Source organism: Euphorbia lathyris, chromosome 5 (genome assembly GCF_963576675.1).
Source record: "Euphorbia lathyris chromosome 5, ddEupLath1.1, whole genome shotgun sequence".
NCBI lineage: Eukaryota > Viridiplantae > Streptophyta > Magnoliopsida > Malpighiales > Euphorbiaceae > Euphorbia > Euphorbia lathyris.
Window position 1 is genome coordinate 63,463,194 of NC_088914.1, and position 20,923 is coordinate 63,484,116.

General features: G+C 34.6%; 1 protein-coding gene across 3 annotated transcripts; it reads right to left on the minus strand.

Annotated features, from left to right (window-relative positions):
- Positions 1–6,229: 6,229 nt before the first annotated feature.
- On the minus strand, positions 6,230–17,771 carry LOC136229199 (uncharacterized). Of its 3 annotated transcripts, XM_066017815.1 has the most exons (17): positions 17,543–17,771; positions 17,367–17,463; positions 17,231–17,275; positions 16,979–17,146; positions 16,814–16,898; positions 16,611–16,717; positions 16,198–16,278; positions 15,204–15,256; positions 15,005–15,107; positions 14,379–14,522; positions 12,940–13,036; positions 9,171–9,399; positions 8,928–9,021; positions 7,807–8,811; positions 7,223–7,315; positions 6,797–7,080; positions 6,230–6,564 (listed from the first exon to the last, which is right to left on the minus strand). In XM_066017815.1, exons 1-17 carry the CDS (start codon positions 17,683–17,685, stop codon positions 6,423–6,425), a joined length of 2,970 nt encoding a protein of 989 aa, XP_065873887.1. In that variant the 5' UTR covers positions 17,686–17,771; the 3' UTR covers positions 6,230–6,422. The 3 variants fall into 3 exon arrangements, with proteins under 3 accessions (XP_065873887.1, XP_065873888.1, XP_065873889.1); XM_066017816.1 differs by lacking the exon at positions 17,543–17,771 and having other exon boundaries at positions 17,231–17,291; positions 17,367–17,467; XM_066017817.1 differs by lacking the exons at positions 17,231–17,275; positions 17,367–17,463; positions 17,543–17,771 and having other exon boundaries at positions 16,814–16,901; positions 16,979–17,115.
- Positions 17,772–20,923: the final 3,152 nt, after the last annotated feature.

Sequence of the window (20,923 nt, forward strand, 5' to 3'; positions counted from 1 at the left end):
ACCGAGAATTTAACTAGGTTTTGGTACCATGTAAAGAAACAATGGAGAGATTGAAAAATGTTCTCATGTATTATTACTGATTAGCTATAAGTATTTATACAAGATGTAAAAAAGTTAAACAATGAAAGCTAATAAGAACTAATAATTGTATAGATATTGACAATTGACCATGACTATTGACTATTTACATCAATTCACACTGTAACATTAAAAAATTAAAAATATAATTTATTAGATAATAAAATATAAAAATATATTATCATACATAACTTCAACTAAATAATATTCATTCTAATAATATCTAAGAAAAATATAACAAAAAATCTCTAATAATGTCTACTACATAAACCTTTAATACAAACAACAAAATGAATATCAATTTTTTTAGTTTGGCTAGGGAGACGCTACGTATCCCCTTTCCCCGGGTGGTGGCTCGGATCTCTTAAGTACCACATGATGAGTTTATATTTGTCTGATATCATTAAGAATTAAATATGTACATATGATATTAATTAACAGGCCGGGTGTGTTGCTCTCGATGTACTGTATAATTTCTTCCATTATGGAATCCTTTGACCACCATTTATAGTATAAGTTTTACACAATCCATTACATACTCCAATTTGGAGGCCCAACTATAGGGGTACAATTACATGGATAAAGAGAGTCAATAATGTAATTAAATTGGGCAAAGTACAAAAAGATGCATATGATTTGCGCTATTTGCAAACAGATATCTATGGTTTAAAAGTTTATAAATAGAGATATGTGATATGTTGTTTTACAAAACAAAGTATTTAAAATTACATGTTAAGTTCTGATGACAATCAAGAGCATTTAAAAAAAAATATTACATTTACAAGTTTCTCAATTAAGCTGGTAAAAAAAATTGAGGAGTGAGTTTCTCAAACACTCGGTAAGTTTGATAGAAGTAAATATCGGGGAGATATTTACTTGGGTAGCTTTTATGTTGTAAAAACTCTGTAGACTGGATTCTTGCCCAGTAAAAGAACCACAGTAGAAAATTTCGAGAGGTTCTCTCGGGGACAGAACGTATGTCGTAGTTGTTGAACCTGTATAAATCATTGTGGCTAAACTTTTCTATCCTTACTCTTTTAATTACTGTCTTTTTATTTATCTGCAAATATTTAATTGTGATCATTTTTCGTATATTTAATTTGCACATTCATCTAATTCCGCAAATATTTTCAAGTGTGCAAATTAGTTATATTGAGCATAAATTTATTTAAGTGAAAAGATAAAATTTTAAAAAGGGTGATAGACACTATTCATCCCCCTCTAGTATTTATATAGTCATATTGGGCCAACAGAATGGACTCCATATTTGTAGTTGTGGACAGATTCTCGAAGATGGCACAGTTCCTCCCATACCGAAACACCAACGATGCTTCATCCATAGCCAAGATTTTCTTTCGTACTGAGACTACATGGGGTACCAAAGAGTATCCTATCCGACTAGGATACTAAGTTTCTAATCCATCTCTTGAGGACCCTATGGACGTTGTTCGAAACTTCCTTGAAGTTTAGCACACCGTGCACCTTGAAACGGATGGGAAAATTGAGGTGGTGAACTAGACTTTTGGGAACCTATTGAAAAGTAAGTGCAAGGACAAGCCAAGAATGTGGGATTTAGTGATAGCTCAAGCCGAGTTTGTATACAACAGGGTCGTTCATTCGGGCGCTGAAAAAATCACCATTTGAAATGGTCTACATGAAGGTTCCCAACCATACCCTCGACCTTGTGAGCATACCTAAGGGCAACAAGGTTAGTATCCCCACTCAAAATCTATCTCATGATTACCAACAAATGCATGATGAAGTGAAAGTGATGCTAAAAGATAGGAATACAAAGTTGAAGGCCAAGATTGATGCACACCAAATGGATGTTCAGTTTGAAGTTGGGGATGAGGCCATAGTATATTTGAGTAAGGAGCGCCCAGCTAGTGCGCCGAGTAGCAAGCTTCAACTGATGAAGTATGGCCCGTACAAAGTTACCAAGCGAGTCAATGCTAATGTCTACCACATAGCACTTTGAATTGGTTGGACAAGACGTCTTCCTCCTTCAATATACGTGACTTGAGTCCTTACAAGCCGGATGCGCCTCTCGAGTACACTACAAGAGACTTGATATCCAAATCCTTTCGGGAAGGAAAGAATGATGAGGGCATCAATATGAAGCAAGTGGAAGAACCCTTGATACATGGCTCACACGACGTGTGAGATCAGCAACATGTCGTATGAACATATGCATGAGCTAGAAAACAGAGCAAGGAAGGTCATACGATGTGTGATCCCAACCACATGTCGTGTGGGATTTTTGTTGAATTTCTACTTTTCGAATCTTAATTCACATGTGAACTATCGAAGTCCCAGTTTGAATATGTCTAGAAGAAAGCCACACAATCAGTCACGTTTCCAACTCATCGTGTGAACTATTCGAGCTTTAGACCACACGGCATGTCCCTAGAGTCACACGCCATGTGAGATTACTTCATCATCAAGTTCTACGAATTTTGGCATCCCTGTACATGTGCTAATTACTATTTTGCACCATGTATTTGATGTTTTTCCATTTAGCTTAATTTCTACTTTGCCATCAAGTTATTTGTATCCATTGTATCCCTAATATCTTAAGAAGTTCTAGTAGTGCCTTGGGGGGTATTATGTCTTTTTTATCCTAAGATTAAGGAGGTATAAAAGCGTAGCATTTTGTAAAGAAGAAAACTTTTATCAAATTAAATAAAACATTGTCCATTTGAGACTAAGGTGTTCATGCCTCGGGATTATTTTCTTCTAGTTTTTGCTAGAGAAGAGTATTATCTTTATTAGTGTTAGCGATATTTTCGAAATATGCTAATTTCAACCTTGTCACGTGTGGTTAGGGTGCGGGCGTGCCAGAGAAGATTACTTCTCAATTAAAAGGATTAAGTTTATGGAATTTGCGCGCCAAAACTTGAAATCTAAACGAAACGATTGGCGAGTGACGCAAGGATTGAAAAAGTCCCTCTTGGGTCTCTCGCGCCGTTATAGAAACTTTGCGAGATAAGTTATTCTTTAAAGCTAAGCGTATAAATTGAAGGCGAGAAAATAAAGGAAAAGTGCGAAATTGACACGAGATTTGGTAAAAATCGATACTTTATTGATGTGAATAGATGTTTGAATACATGTGTCCAAAGTAAGCATGAAATTGAAAATGAATTACAATTGAAGAATTTCTATACTAAACATATAGCTAATTCAATTGAATTGAAAAAACAAATCAAATACAAGGAATTGAAATGCAATTAAAATAAATTGGAATTCAACAACAAACTCGGAGCCACAATAGCTATCTCGGATTGATGTTGAATTTTGGTGTCGGCTGGAAGTTCTCGGAGAGCTGTGGTCGATCGGGCCCGTACGGTATGTACTCTTGCAATGACTAACGTGTGGTAGGCAAATGGGGCAGATTTAACCTTTAACTTCGGAAGGCTCGTTTGGGCGCTTAAGAACACGGAATTGGATGAGTAAATAGGCTAAATTTAACTTCAGGAGGTCAGGAACAAACTTCTATAAGGGATCGAAGGCTAAAACGGATGCTAAGTAGACGAAATTGAGAGTTGAAAATAACTGGACGAATCTGGAAAATTCTGGAAACAGAATGTCTAAAAGAATTTGGGCTGGAAAGATCGGCTTGTAAATAGAGTTTCTGGGCACGGAATTGGGCAAATAAATACACTAGATCGAAACTCAAGACGTTAGGAACAACTTTATCGAAGGGATTGAAAGCAAAAAATCACTTTAAACAGATGAAATCGGGCTTTGAAAATAGTTGGACGAATCTGGAAAATTGATTTGAAAACAGAGTTTTAGCTAGGAATTGAGCAAAATAACGGCTTGGGAATGCTAAATTGAATAGAAAAAAAAAACTTGGAAAGAGGCTATTGGAAACTGAATTAAAGCTAAAGGAGAGCTAGAGAAGGAATTGAAGCTAAGAAAAATGAAGAACAAGAGAAAGAACTTGAAGAACTAAGAACAAAGGGACTTAAGAACTAAGAACTAGAACTAAGAACTAGAGAGCATTGGAAGGGACCTTAGGAAGGGGTTTTGTTGTGTTGGATTGAGTGTGTTTTTTTATGAAGGGGAGGGGGTCTATTTATAGTATTTTAGAGTGGCATTTTGGTAATTATTCAGTGGTATTTTGGTAATTATTCACCAACTACCCCTTGAAATTCTCTCCCACTAACTTGCCACATCACCAACTAACTTAACCTCTTCAACTCCCACTAACTGCTGTTGACTGCTTCCAACTGCTGCCGGAAGAAAGGATACGCCCCGCGTAATGTCGGTTACGCCCTGCGTATCAAGGCTTCTAAAGCTTGCGCGTTTTGTCGATGACGTTTACGCGTGGCGTATGGAAGGGTACGTTCCGCGTAAACGAGTCTCTGAAGTGGAACGTCTTCGGATGTGTGGAGTACGCCCCGCGTATGAAGATGTACGCCTCGCGTATTTGGGATGAATTTACGAATGTATTTATTATATTTATTATTTTCTAGATACAATGAAAACTATATCCTAAAATTGACAAACAAGCATTATATATATATAATAAAATTTATTTTATTTTGGGCCAACAATTAGTTTAAGATCAAAACTATCAACATCGTTATGATTTGTATTATCAACTCAAACTCAATCTTATTTTTTTGTTGTTATACTGTGTCAAATGTCAAGAAGATGGAGAGAGAGAAAAACATAATGATACGAGGAATAGGGATCCATACGAGGACTGGGACAAAATTGTACCCATTTAGGTTTCGAGGATGAAGATGAAGAATCCCCAATAGACTAAAAAACAAAAATGGAAAATGTAATCCTTACCCTGCCTCTGTTTACATCTCTACCACTACTACCGTCTAGCATTTTGATTGCATAGGAAGTTAGGAGAAATTAATAAAGAATAAATTAGTAAAGTTTCTCTTATTTAGAAGAAAGTTAATTAGGTGGATATAAAAAAAATTAGGATAAATCATTATAAGGTTCCCTGTGTTTTTTACATGATACCCTAGTTAGTTCCTGTATTTTTAGAAATAATTATATAGTCCTTCAGTTTTTATTTTCGTCAACTCTTTAGTCCTTATATTTGAGTGAATGGTGAAATTAGACAAAATAAAATTTTAAATACCAAAATTACCCTTTACTATATGTTTTAATGATAAATATCCGTTTTTCCTATTTTATATTTCTTTTTCTTCGTAATAATATTCTCTCCAATATTAGTTAATTGTTTTATTAATCTTCATATAATTATAAATTTTAATTTAGTAGTGTAGAACTTATTCATTACAAATATGAATCATAAATATCATAAAAATTATGAAAATAAGAGTAGAACTATATAAAATTATAAAAGTGATTTTCTTTAAGATAATAAGAAATATAAATTTTTGTTGTCAAAAAAAGAAATATAAATTTTTTATAATTAATATAAGTATAAGAATTTCATTGTATATATACTACACAAACTTCATTAAACCTATTTTGATTAAATTTGAAAACTAGAAGATAAGTTTTTTATAAGTATAAAAATTTCGTTGTATAAATAAAGGGACTAAAGAGTGGATTAAGGTAAAACATAAGAACCTTATAATAACATGATAGACCTTATAGTAAATTAAGTAAAAACATAGGAACCTTATAATTATTTACTCGAAGATTTATATTACAACCCCTCCAACTTCCTTGTAATTCTTTAATCCTCCAAATTGGAGTGTTTTGGAGGATTTAAAATTCATGTTACAAATTTTACCTTATGCAATTTCTTTAATACTGGTATTATCTCTCCTTTTTAATTCAAATTTACAGCTTCACATTTCAATAATTTAATTATTTGCCAAACAAGTTAAAAGGTAAAGTATAAAACTTTATAAATCCATACATTCCTCCCAAACATTCCTACTCAAACCATTACCTTCCTTTACCAACCTCTCTCAACCCTCCATCCAATCAAAGTCTAATTAATTAGTCTCCAAAATCGAAAAAGCATAAAAAGCGAAATCACGGTCATCAGAATTCCCATCAGAAACGATAACGGGAGAAAACAAAAATAACCAGTAGGGCCATTTAAACTGAAATGGAGAATACAGATTACATTCAGCTAGATGCTTGCACATGTTTGTAATTGGTAGAATATCAATCATTTAGAAGAAATCTGAATTGAGACTGGAGAGGTGCATATGGAAATACACTAAATTAGTTAAAGTTTCATAAACAACATGTAATCGATATTAGACAAACTACAAAAGGGAAGCTTCCTGTATGTATCATACTATATCTTTCCAAAAAAATAATAACTAATAATAATTAATGTTAAAAAATGTTTCAAGATCAAAACGGAGTTTCTTCTGTTGGCATGTGGAGCTCTATCTAGTCCCATCATTGATTGTCACCTTAATCTTCCTCTTCCTCCGAAGGGCTACCACAAAATATATGTAAGTCTCAGTTGCAGCCACCACAAACACCCCGACGTAGACGCACACGGTTGTCGCACACACGTATAAGTACCTGAAGACCATTACTTAACCATAAATGGTGTATATTGGTACAGGTGGCATCTTAGCAAAATTCATCAACTATATAGACACAAGCACAGGCCTTTGAACTTTTCGGTACCTTATGAAAAATATCCAGCGGCTAATACTTTTCTGATTTTAATGTATGACAATCCTAAAATGTCTTAGGATCCGATCTTATAAGCTACTGATAACTAGTTGCAAGAATGTCCAGAGAGACTTACTTGGGAGAGAAGACGCTCCACACAAACAAATGGTTCCTCATCAGCAGCAATACAATGGTGTATGCAGTCAGCAGAATGGAATTCAGGCCGAGTGGAACTAGGCAAGGAAAACCAATCATCATTTTCAGAAAACTCCCTGAATCTGGAGGTTGAGGAGTATCGATATAGCTTGTGTCCTTCACAGATATGTACATCACCATGCTGAGAAGAATCAGCATAGGGGATGCATAGGTGATAAGGAACATCAGAATGCCAGAAAATAATGTGGAGTAACTTGAAAGACCCTGAAAATCAAGCAAACAATTGTATGCAATTAGATGAGCAACAGCTTAAATCCAGTATACTGTAAAAAAGACCATCGGCATACTAAATGGGCATTGAAAACGGATTAACAAACTATAACAGGTAATAAGAATGAGTCTGTACAATAAAAGCTCCTGCAACATCAATTGTGGCCAAAGAGTTGCTGTTCCCTAGAGCAAAGTGTCCTGCCATTCCCATGTAATACAACAGAGCAACCTAAGAGGGCACAAGAGGAAAAACAAAGTGCCCAATATTAGTACTTGATATGCAGTCAGCCATTAGAAAAGAAACCGAATTTTTATCAGCACATAAATCAATTTATCAACTAAACATCTAACTAAATAATTTACAATATCTTTAGAGTGCAAATACATCCTATTGGGAATACAGAAGGTGTTCCTAAATCAGTCAGAAAGAAGTTTAAAAAGATAAAAGAGTCGTCTCAACTTCAAATGAACAAGGCTTCTACAAACCCAACTTTCAGATAGTTTTTTCACTAATTTTATAGTTTCAAACTTCTCCCTCACTCATTTTATAGCTGGTTAGACAATCAATCTACTTAATCATAGTCAATGAGAATCATGCTAACATATGTTAAATATTATCCTTAACAAATATATAACCAATAAACTTTGATTACAATCCATTAACTTGTTGCCATCATTTTCAAATGTTTATCTTAAAAAAAAAAAGATATAAAAACTCACCTCAAGCCATTCCTTATTCCGTGGCCTGCCATAGGAATAATAGAGCATGCTGGTCAAGATTTGCATGAGAAGCAAAAGGACAGGCATTGAATTGATTGGTTGTTGGAGCAACAATTGCAGAAGACACCAACATATCATGTATGTCAAGCCGATTAGATATGAAGAATCTCTAAACTCCAAGAGTGGATAATTGTATTGAATGTCAATGGAAACTAAAGACGATGAGTTGGTATTATGTCTAGAAGATGTATTAGATACCGAAATGGGAATAATCCATGGTAAGGCTACAACAGCGCAAATTGTCACAACAGTGAGAATTATGTAGATTATCTGAGCCAAAATTGTGGCCTGGTAAATAGATGACACAATCGAATTGTTTTTGAACTCCATCATATGCAGTAAAACCAGTAATCCAGGTATAAGTAAACAAAATCCAACTGCTTGAACAACTGTTTTCATATATCTAAACAAATATAAAGTGATAAATCCTAAACTGATCACTAGGAGGCCAGAGAGTAGCTGAATTAGTCGTATATTATCACGCATAGTTTGTTCAAGCCACTTTGAAATGTCTGGAAGATGACTCCAATTTACACCACCCTGATGCCAACCCCTCAAAACTCTTCCAGAAATAAGAAGCACAAAGATGGAGCAAAGTTGAAAACTACTTCTTTTATTCAAACCTAATGCAATTCCACTCCTCTCAGCAAGAGACTGTACTGCTCTCCGAAATAATAAAAGAAACACTGTAGATATGAAAAAATTCCACATATATTGCTCTTCCTCTACCATAGAACTTGAACCCATACTCAAAACAAGGATCAAAACAACACCTGAAACAAAAATCTCTTCCAAACACCTCCCATCCTCACGTTTACGGGAGCTACAAAGGTACCGTTCCTCTCCACAATAAACTTCCCTGTTCATGCAGATTATAATCCCCAAGAATATCAGACTTGATATGGCCATTGCCACAATGCCAAAGGCTAGTAAGGGAACAGGTTTCTGCCAAAGAACAAAAGAAACAAGACATAAGAATTCATATGGTTCACAACCTTTCTGGGGGGGGTCACTTTTGCTGGGGAAGATATGTAGCCAAATCAAACAGAAAATATACATACATCAGTGACTCTCCGAGATAACCAATTACTTGCAGTTTCCAGGAACTCGTAATATGCTGCAACAGTTCTGCTAAAATCATCACTACTTGAGGACCTATGTAAGAATTATAACAAAGTAAAAAGAAGTATTAATACAAACATAAATTGTACAGAAATCAATGCAGATACAAGAACATATATATTATTATTATATATATATATTTAACCAACAGAACTTTGTATCATGAATATTATAGAACATACCCCAATTCTTTCTTAGACTTCCAGGAACGGTGAAGATTTGAAGCATTCATATATAAGCAACAAATTTCCCTTTCCACCTTGCTACTGCTGCATTCCCCCCTTCCAGACCCCATACCAACACTAAAGCCATCAAATGGGATATTTCCACAAGATAAACCAGGTAATTGTGCTTCCACTAGTCTTAGTAACTGCCAGGAATTCAACTCAAGGGCCCTTAGCCTTTGATGATCTGAAATCACCAAAAATAAAGCAAAAACGGATACAGAATTTATAATGTCAAGCAGTACACAAGTATAAAGCTACATTCAGAATGGTTGGACATGTTATGCCAATTGTAATAACGAAGTTCATGGTCCCAGAGATATGCATCTTCCTATAGAATCTAGAAAGCAACCAGCGCATGTTCTATTTAGATTAAACTCAACTGCCCCTGTGCCAAGTACCTAATACATGAAAAAACTAAGAATGCTGCAAACGTGGAAGTATTCCATTAAGCTAGCGTGCCTCGTACTGGTTACTGATTTTATGAATTATACATTACAAATTGTCCTTATGTGATGATAATTGATAGAGTTTAAGGATAATAATATCATGATTGTCTAGATTTTTGCAATATCTATCTGAGTGCCTGATTCTTTGCGATTGAGTTCCTGAATGGGAAAAAAACAAAATAAATAATTCCAGTTCAGTGCCTTTGTGCTTTGCCTAAAATAAATATCTTGAGCACTGTTTTAGTGACCAGAAAACTATGTCGCTAGTAATTACACTTGCAAATAACACTCAATGACACCCACCTAAATCCTTTAAAACAGATGCCCCATAGAGCTGAGGTAACCACCTTATCCTACAAGTCGAAGAACAGAACTGCTCTTAGAAATGCATGCGTTCCTCTAGATCCAAACAATCCATAAAACATAAAAAGGATAATTCCAAAGTAACTTCTAGTGCATTCTTTCAGCAAACACTCTCCATTAAGGCCTATAAAAATCCTTAAAATATTTAGAAATACCAAATTCTCCTCAAAAAGACGGAAAAAAATCCAAAGGTAGAAATCAACAACCAGTTGCAGAATGTAAAATGTTGACGGAGTTAACTCCTGAAAATTGACTGGTCCATCAAATATAAATGCACCATATCAGCAACAACAGTCTTGTGAATTGTTAAAACGAGATTCAACGCCAAAAGAGTAAAGATCAAGTGCCATAATAAAAATGGTCAAAGAGCCATTGAACACACAAGTTTAAGCTAATAGATGCTTCCAAGAATAATTGTATATCATCTTTGACACATCTCAGCATGCGACTACTCCTTGGGACTTGAAGCAAGTAGAAGCACAAACTTGCTCTACCTTAAACTGAAATTTCATTGATAAATGGGTCTTCCAAGATGCTAACTCTAGACTTCTAGGTTTAAGAGGCTCCAATACTATGTTAAAGAACCATTCAACCCACAAAATTAAGCCAATAGGTAAGGTTCTAAGAATAGTTTTTATTATCTCTAACAAAAATACACAAAGTATACAGAGAGAATTTCTTAGTCAACAAAGCAAGGAACTTTGAACTTTAACTACTAACTCTAGAGAGCCAAATGCTGAATAACTCATCAACCCAACCATTCAAAAACTAGTTCTTAAGTTCCTCGTTGATAATACATAATCAATTTGCAAAAACCAACAAAACATTAAGCATAAGTTACAAGCATCAATGCATCAACCTTTGTGAAAACAATTTTTTCATACTATGTTCATCCAAAAGTAATGACTAAGACCATCTCCAAGAGACTCTTAGTGAACTCTCTAAAAATAATATAAATAATTGACTCTTAGTGATTTAAGAGTGACTAAGATATATTATATTCACTCCTTATTTATTATTTTATTATTAAAATTATTATTTATTGTTATATTTACCAATAGTGTGAGGAGAGAGACTCATCGATAATAAATTATTAATAAAAAATTAAGTTAAGAGGCACTAAGAGGCGGAGAGAGGCTCTCTATTAATAGAGAGGATGGAGAGGCTCTTAGTGATTTGAGGAGCCACTAAAAGGCTGTTGGAGCTGATTTTTTATTCTACCTCCTTAAATTTTAACTTAAGAGTCAACTTAAGAGGCCGTTGGAGATGCTCTAATAGATTGCCATAAAATTTGACTTGCCAATAGGATAATGATGATACTCAAATGCTTTCTATTCTATCTAACTTGATGAACATATGCACTTTATAATCCTTATTGTTACTTTTATTCCCTTCAAATGGGTGAAAGCATGACTTTACACTTGCCTCTGTACTTTTTTAGGGCGGCCCGGTCGCATTACGCGTCCCCTCTGTACTTTATGGCAATAAAAAGATAATTAAGCATTATATATATATATGTATAAAGAAACTAGGATTTAGTAGGATTTACTCGCTATTCTCCATGCTATAAACAAACATGAGGCTAATAAGTATGTAATGACAAACCACCATAAAATAAACAAACATATAACTGAAGAGTAAGACCTGTTAGTTTGGGAGAGATCTACTCCATTTTATATATTGAAAGATAAAAAAGTTCATATACGAGAATGAGGATAGGAAGTGGACAAATACACTAATCCCTATAATTGCTCCATTGATTGCCCTTAAAATTCTTCTATTGCAACTAGCTATGTTCACATATGTTCATACTATAACACTCCCCCTCAAGCTGGAGCAAAGATGACAATCATGCCCAGCTTGTTACAGATATAGGTAGCTCGGCGAAACTTTAGTAAAGACATCAACTAGTTGTTAGGTGAGATGAGACCAAAAGAAGTGATAGGAGACTAGAGGAAGTGACTGTCGAAGAATAAGCCACATAGTTATTTATACTAGCTCAAAACAACAGTGAGGATGACCTTCTAAACTTGAACAATCTGACACTGAAGCAGTAATGATAAAATCAGAAATGAACTTTACCCACAAAGTTGTTCACCGAGGTAAAAGAAGTCTAAACACGAAGAAACAAGGCGATCTTATGCAAAGTATCAGCCAACCACTGAACCGAAACTCAGTCTTTAACAAAGAATTGAGTACCAAGAAGAAATCATCATTATGAAGAGACGGTAGCAAGTATCCAAGAAGAAATAAAGCAAAAGCAAAGTAGTACAGCAACCCACACACACAGCAGGAGTATAAAGTCAACAACCAAAGAAAAAACTGACATAAGATTATTGCCAGAAATGGAGGGAAAGGCTAAAGAAAGTGATTAGAGTGCAAGAAGATGTTGGACATGCGACCATGCACCAAGAATTCGGTCATCTTCCAATGGTGGTGGTCAACAAAACAGAAGTCCAGAAAAACAAGAGCTAGAGTGGCTGCTCTCTAGGGCAGACTCAAAACCCAAAAGCTCAATAAGGCTCCAATAACGTCACTTTGGGAGAAACTACTTCATTTTATATATTGAAAGATAGAGAGTTCATATACAAGAATGAGGATAGGAACTGGAAAAATACACTAATCTTTATAATTGCTCTGTTATGTTGATTAATCCTAAAGTTCTTCTGTTGCAACAAGCTATGTTCACATATGTTCATACTATAACAAGACCCATCCAAAGGCAAGCACTTCTGCTAGGTCTTAATGTCCTCTTACAGAGACTAGATGTATTTCCACTAATATTATCATAGTCTGACATAGAAAAAAAAATCTCGTGTATTATCACTGAATAAATTTGCCTACATAATAATTGATGACAATAAAGCCAGCGCTTCCAAATGTTAGCCACATACGAGCAAACACATTGTGCTAACCTGGTAACGAATCAAAAGTTTCTGAAATGAGAACGCCAACATTGTTCTTAGGAATTGGCACACCAAATAGAAGAGCTAATGTTGGAGCAATGTCAACCTGGCACAATTAAGTCATGAGCTACCGGTTGAAATATTAGTTGCACACAAGTAGAATAGAAGTAAATAGATACAAAATAGAAGCATATTTGTCACAGTTACTAAAACACAAGGAAAGCAACTTGAGAAATGAACCTTCTTTTAAAAATATCACCAAAAACTTTCATCATTTTCAAAGGTATAAACTACTTAGAATCATCTTAGTTAGGCCCCGTTTGTTTGTCGGAAAACATTGTGTTTTGGAAAATATTGGGTAGGTGAAAATTTTGTGTTGGAAAATAAAATATTTTCCGGTGTTCGGCTGCAGCAACGGCAATTGGGAAAAAAGTGATGGATGGCTATAGTTTTCAAAAGGATAAGAAGGAACGGAGTAGGGTTCCAAAAGCTTAGGAAAATGTTTCACTCTTTTAAAGAGGGTAAAACATTTTCATCACTTTCTTCATAAATTTTTCTGTTGACTGGCGTAAAATTTTCCATTGACTTATTTTCTTAAGCAAATAAATAGCGGAAAATCAGGAAAATATTTTCGTGCACAATATTTTCCGGCAAACAAACGGTGCCTTACGTTACTCTGACTTTATTACATGAAAATCACCAAGAGTTTGCTCTTGTTCAGAAAGCAGCCATATGATATTCAAATATCCATTATTTGCAACTATTCACATCGTTGCATATTGCCTTTATGATTAGTTCTTCCTCCATTTCCAAACAAAAACAAATTGAGATTTTAGTCACATTCAGAGAGCAAGCTTCTGCTACTTTTGGAAACTAGGAAGAATTCTGGTGGCAGAAAGGGTAGAAATTTTCATTCTGTTGGGAAAACAATGTATGATAAGAAAGTTCCATTATGAGAACCATGCATGCAATAGTAACTTTTCTTTCACATGACAACTATTTTGGTATGTCCCAAAGGGAATACTAGATAAACAATTAGGTGAACAAGTTCTATCAGAAATTAGTTGCCATGCATATACATCTAAGAGAATTATGGCAACAAACAACAGAAATACTCCAAGGAGAAAAAGGAAACAGAAATTTTGGGAAGAGAACAAGAAAACATTGCCGGTAGAAAGGAAGAAAAAGGAAACAAAAAATAAATAAAGGTTGATATCCAAGCAAATATAGCATAGTAATGGCTATCCAGTTGAAATATCGAAATCTGCTGAGAACATAAATTTATTTTATGGATAATGTATTACAACTAAAATTTTAATCACAAGAATTGTCATTTATATCTTGGGACTGAAGAAAATGCAATTTAGACCATACATTATTAAATTTATAGTGAAGTGAAGTGAGCAAATGAAAAAAGAACTAACCAAAAAGGTTTTATAATCTTATACCTGGAGAACAGAGTTATAACTAGCTGATGCATATTCAGAGACATCCTTTTTCAGGCCAATAAAAAGAGCTAAGGAATCAGTTTCTTCAAATGAAGAGCCCCCATGATTACCACTGTCCGTCATGCCATGATCACTTACCACCACCTATATAAGATGTAAAACAAAATACATACGTGATATGATAACTGAACTTAATATATGGATCTATATTGATGACAGTATCAGCAGTAGACTGGAAACAAGCCAAGGCTGGAGAGGGAAATGCCAACTAACAATCATATATCTCAATGAAGAGGTATATTGCATAAACTTTATCATGTATCTGCAAGAATCTCAGTCTAGAAATAGAATTCATTACAACATCTACACTTAAACTGAGAGTTGTATTATTAACAGTTGTCCAGTTGTTACTTGTGGTGGGGGTATCTTTTGAGCTATGAACTAGCTTTTCAATTCAATGGTCTACCTAACGATCTTTTTTTTTGTAATAAAGAGAACCCCATGAACATCAATCAATGTTGACTATTAGCAGTACTGAACATACATGTTCTAAATGATAGGGCTAGTACTTCTATAATGCTATTCTAAACTACTAAGACTTAACAGGAGAATAAGGTAGTACGAACCAGAAGTGTCTGTCCTTGATTATTATTATGAGTATTAACAGTACTCAAATGAATCATCTTCACTGCTTCATCCATCTCCTTTAGTTTTGGGCCCATCAAGAAACTAAAGCACTTCAATAAAAATTTGAGTGAAGCTCGAGAAATGAAAGTCATGAATTCTTAATGATAGAAGAACCAATGCAAATATAGAAGGCAATACCTGCTGCGGCCACCAATATGTCCAACATGATCCAAGCCTAGGTAATGAAGAATCTAGCAACAAAATACAGCAAAAAAAAATAATCAAATGATAATTTAGCACATGCCTCAAAATATTATAATTAAATGAAAGAATACTCAACTACAAAAGGCACAACATAGATATCTAACAAATGACAAATGCTCTAAATTTCCCCCATTCCACAAGAAAGTAGTTAATATAAAGTGAACTAAATATCCTCAAAATGCATATCAAACTGTGAAAGAGATTTGAAGTCGTAGGTGGAAATACAAGGAACCGGAAAAGAATTAGTTACGCCCACATATAGCTGCCCAGTTTGATGCTTAAACCTGAAGGGCAACATTAACGTGAGTACAGACTAGTCGTTTCGGGATGTAGCAAACAAACTCAACAAAGAACCATCCAGGTCAAGATCGTTCCAAAAAAATTTACCCAACAAATCAACATATTTTCCATATATATTTTACACCACCACGTTCTTTCTCTTTTAGCCTTGTGAGCTGCATTCGATTTTGCTTCAATTTCCCTTGTAATAAAATATGACATCGACCTGATTCTCAATCAGTTCTCTGCATCCCCTTTACTTGAAAGAGAAGCTGAAGATGACAAGGATGAGAAAAAGAGGACAACCAAATAGCACATGGATATTGTAAGTAGATTAAATATATAAATGACAAAACATTATGGTAGAGAGGTTCTACACAATCAACATCCTAAGTTGTAGCATAGCCTTCGTAATTACAGTATCTGAAGAATCTGTTGGAAATTCTAGAATAGTTTATATAAAATAAGGACCACAAAAGAAAAAGGAAATATTATCTGAAGTCGTGGGCAGTTGTTCTTCAAATTATTTTATGATGAATTTATCCATTCACTTAGCATTGCCCTTTGACAACTCTTACAAGGAAGAAGGGATATAAATTCAATTGCAAGATTCAAACTTATCAATTGACTCCAAAATAGAAATGCTTACTAGAAGATTCCAGTCATCTCTGCTAAGCTCATTTCCCAAATGCCGTGAAACATTATGATCTACTTGTACAGTGTCCTTAACCTGTAACAAAATATTTAAATAGAAGGGAAAAATGTATCATTAACAAGCCATACTCACAGTTCACAAAATAAGCAAGGAGGCCAATTCATACACCAAAAGTTAAACAGCATTTCATATTTTGTTCACCTGGCAATAAATGTCAGGTGGGTTCGAGATTTCTTAAGGAATATGGAACCAGTTTAACCTTTCTCCATCTTTCAACTAGTAGGCATACAGTCTTCATTACAATGTGCAAGCTTTTACAACCCATATAAATGGCGGAATATCTAGAGTGAAAGATATAATTTAAACTGGTAGGAAAGAAATTTATTAAATTATGCAAATAAACTTACAAAAAAACTGGTCACTCCATCATGTCTCACAAACAATCCTGGAAACAACTTAAGCCATGTTTCATCCCCAAGCATAACCATCTTCCAACCAATTCTAAAAAACTGATCTGCAACAACAAATAAATAAATAATGAACTCAAACTCCAAAATAGCATCAATTTTAGAACAACAACAAATCAATGATAGTATTCACTTCAACTGACCAAGAAGGTTGTCATCCAACATAGCCTGCGTGTTAAAATTGAAAGCCACATCCAGAAAACCCCCAATTGCCCCAGAAACCATGGCCTACTATCAAGTGCCAATGAAGATTAGTGCACAAGCAAACATAGTTCAGTTGGGCTAAAAAGATGGCAATTACAACCCACCTTCAAACGTGGCATTGTAACAGTTGGAGGGGCCGCCTTAGCATGATAACCAATCGCCATTCCATTAGATAGTAATGACCGAGTATAAGGCATGGCTTCCATCAAATCCCTGGACGGAGGCTGGCCATCCTTGCCAAGTACGAATTCTGCTGGAAGACCATCAATAACCTGAACTGACAGGTTTGTCCATGAGATACTGAAAATTCCTCTCAAAATGATGTTAAAGACAACAAATAGAAAATGACTACATACCATCAGAATCAGCCGATCAAATAAAGGGGGAATTCCAGAGAGCCCCTGCATATCGTACACACTGTAGTAAATCGGGCATTGAATATTAAAAAGACCAAGTAATAGTTAGAATCATTGGACAGAAAATGAAAGAAACCTGATATAACGATTTCAGCTGATGAGGTGGAGCCTTCGCTGTCTCATTCGGATTCTGGACTGAAGTGGAACCCGGTTCGTAGTAGCTCTCGATGCCACTAGCATTAATTAATTGGAAGTTTAGTTGCCAGTAATTGATGATGAAGAATTTGTTTGAAGTTGAGGAAAGATCGAAACCTGACACCAGAGAGAGCTGGTTTGACGGGGAAGAAACCGAAGACGAAGAGAAAGAGGCCGATCATTTGGAAGATAGCTGCGGCAATAGTAAGTATTGTTAAGTTAGTACAAGTTATAGTTTTGGTGATTTTGTTGGTCGTCATGTTCTTCTTCTCGGATGTTAAAGAAAAGAGTCTGCCGCAGATTTGGAAGCCAACAGAACATAAATAGAGAAGAAGAACAACAGATGTATTGAAGACTTTAAAAATGAATAAGGGAAAATTACACACAAATTCATTTTTTTAAAACTATTCAGAACTAAAAGTCTGATTATATCAAACTAGTTAGAATCATTACTTTTTAATATATTTTAAAGATTTAAAATTTATAAATTAGAAGTTTAGAATATATTTTTTAAAATTTATGATTTATGAAGTAAAATTTAGAATTTTTAAATTATGGTGTAAAATTAAAATATATAAAAAATAATGACATATTAAGAATTAAGTTTGGTGATATGAATTAGTTGTAATTTTATACTTAATTATGATATTTATGTATTTGATCCAATGAAAAATGAGGATGCGTGGAATGGAGGCACATTTGCATATTTAGACTAATTATCCAAACCTATCTATCTATCTAGATTATTTATTTGTGACTTTTTCAAAATATCCCAAACCTTTCATCTTTCCGTTTCTTTTATATCGGTTTCAACCTTTCATCTCCTCATTCTTCTTGTGTATCGGTTCATCTTCTCCCTTCCTTTATATGTTGGGAATCACCTCCATTTTCTCCATCGTCTTGTCTCTTGTTCCTCTCTTTGTCTCTCTGTTTTTGTGAAGGATGTTTCTTCATCTTCGTGTTTCATGTTCATCTCTTAGTTTCTTTCTTCTTGTGCGAATCGAATGCATGGTTATTCGATGTTCTTCTGCGTTTATCATATGTTTATTGTCGATTTCAATGGCAAAAGACGGAAATAAGATATGTATCTACTATTTCATCTTCATCTTTTTCCAGAAATTACTTCGCAAAATGAGTTTTCGTCACATTTTGCGAAGTCTGCGAACAGAAAATCATCTGGAAAATGATGATTTTGCTTCGCAGAAAGCGATTATACGAAGCAAAATCATCCTTTTCCAGGTAAAGTTTGCTTCGCAGATTTCGCAAAATGTGACGCAAACTCATTTTGCAAAGTAAAAATCATCATTTTCAAGTGTCTTTTGCTTCGCAGATCCTCTCTCTGTAAAGCGTTTCTTTCATTATTTCCCTAAAATTACTTAATTTTTATGAAGGTTGAATACAAAAACATCAATCATAGTGATCCGTTTATCTTGAATACAAAGACATCAATCACACTAAGGGGTGATTGGGATGTGATGAAGATGGTGAACCTGCCGATTTTTCTTGGATTATTTCTTGAAAAGAAAAGAAAAATCACCATTATCATCCCAAAGGCCATTAATTTTGTATGACGCCGCCAAATTTTCTTGTTTCTGTAAAGCCTGGAAGCACTTCAATGTTCTAGCTCCTTCTGAACTTCCTTTGCTTCTTAACTTCTTAGCAAATTCCTGAGGCTTAGGGTTTAGGATTTGAATTATTGTTGCAATTTTGTTGTAAATTTTGATAATGTTATTATTTTAATGTTATAATTATTGTTGTAAATTTTGATAATGTTATGATTTCAATATTAGAATTATTGTTGCACTCTTGTTGTTATGATTTGAATGTTATATACCACTTCGCAATTTGCGAAGCCTGCGAAAATATAATACTATTAGGGATGTAAACGGGGCAGGGCGGGGCGAGGAATGCATTTCCCATCCATGTCCCCAACTAGTCGAGGATTCACCATCCCCATCCCCGCGAGCTAAACGGGGACAAACTGGTCTCCATCCCCATTCCGCGGGGAATCCCCGTCCCCACGGAGATCCTTATTCACTGTTTACAAATGTTCCAAAAACGTTATCTGCATTCTTCATTCTTCATTCACCACGGGGAATCACCCTTTATGTTTAAAATATCAGAAAAGGAAAAAACGGTTAAGAAACAGTGGCTAATAATACCAAGTATTAATAACCATTCTCGAAATTTTCAAATAAAAAAAAACTAAAAATTGAAAACAATCAATCACCTAATTAAAATGCAATCATCCAAAAAAATCAATCATCACGGGGAATAATCGGGGATCCTCATCGGGGATTAACGGGGTGGGGATGGGAATCCCCATGGGGTGGGGATACCTCTCCCCATCCCCACCTCATCCCCGTCACGGGGGACAAAATTATCCTCATCCCCGTCTCATGGGGATCCTTATTGAGGATTCCTCGTCCCCATCGGGATGGGTCACCGATGGGGACGGAGAATCTCTGCCCCATTTGCATCCCTAAATACTATTTAAGAACATGATTTTTACTTCGTATTTTGCGAAAAATGCGAAGAAAAAGTTATTCTGCGAATTAGTATTACCTTCGCAAATTGCGAAAAATGCGAAGTAAATTTTATGTTCTTAAGTCGTATTACCTTCTCATGCTTCGCAAATTGCGAAAAATGTGAAGTAAATTTCATGTTCTTAAGTAGTACAACCTTTGCAGGCTTCGCAAATTGCAAAAAATGTGAAGTCAAACGGAAGAGAGAAAGAAGAAAGAGTAAAAAATTCCTAAGTGTTATATATATATAAAGGGTATTTTGGGAAAGTCACAAATAAATAGTCTAGATATGTAATAGATTGGGTAATTGGTCTAAATATGTAAACGGACCTCCCATTTGACCCAATTTTATAATTTTCTCAAACATAAATTGAGAATATCAACGAAACACACCAATATGGGATAAGGTAACAAAATTAGGTTTATGGTTTTTATCAATTTAGACTCTAACTATAAAATAGCATCAATAAAAAAATATACTAATTTAGACCTCGATAACGGAACATGACACGTCATTTATATTACTTCATTAAATTCTAATTTCTTTCTCCATGTACAATTGACAGAATTTAACGGAATAAGGGATAAGGTACTAAAATAGGCCTATGGTTTTTTGGGAAGTGTTAATTTAGGCTACATGTACAAAATAGCACTAATGTAGGTTTAACATTTAAAAAAGAGTATCAATTTAGAACTTGATAACGGAAAGTGACATGTTAAATTCTGTCAATTGTACATGGAGAGGAAATCACAACTTAACAGAGTACTATATAAATGGCATGTCACATTTTGTTATCAAAATCTAAATTGATACTCTTTTTTTAACACTAAACCTACATTAGTGATATTTTGTACATGAAGCATTGATTATTTTGTTACCTTATCTCTTGTTATTAGATATGTCAAATCCCTATTAGATTGGTCATCACAACTTCGTTATTTCTCTCAACATATTATATCCGTTATTTCTCTC

Coding starts and splice junctions, on each gene's coding strand:
- LOC136229199 (XM_066017815.1), bottom strand. CDS start 17,685: ATGACGACCAACAAAATCACCAAAACTATAACTTGTACTAACTTAACA. Junction 17,464..17,542: donor CCAGCTCTCTCTGGTGTCAG/GTTTCGATCTTT, acceptor AATTAATGCTAG/TGGCATCGAGAGCTACTACG. Junction 7,081..7,222: donor ATGTTGCAGGAGCTTTTATT/GTACAGACTCAT, acceptor CTTGATTTTCAG/GGTCTTTCAAGTTACTCCAC.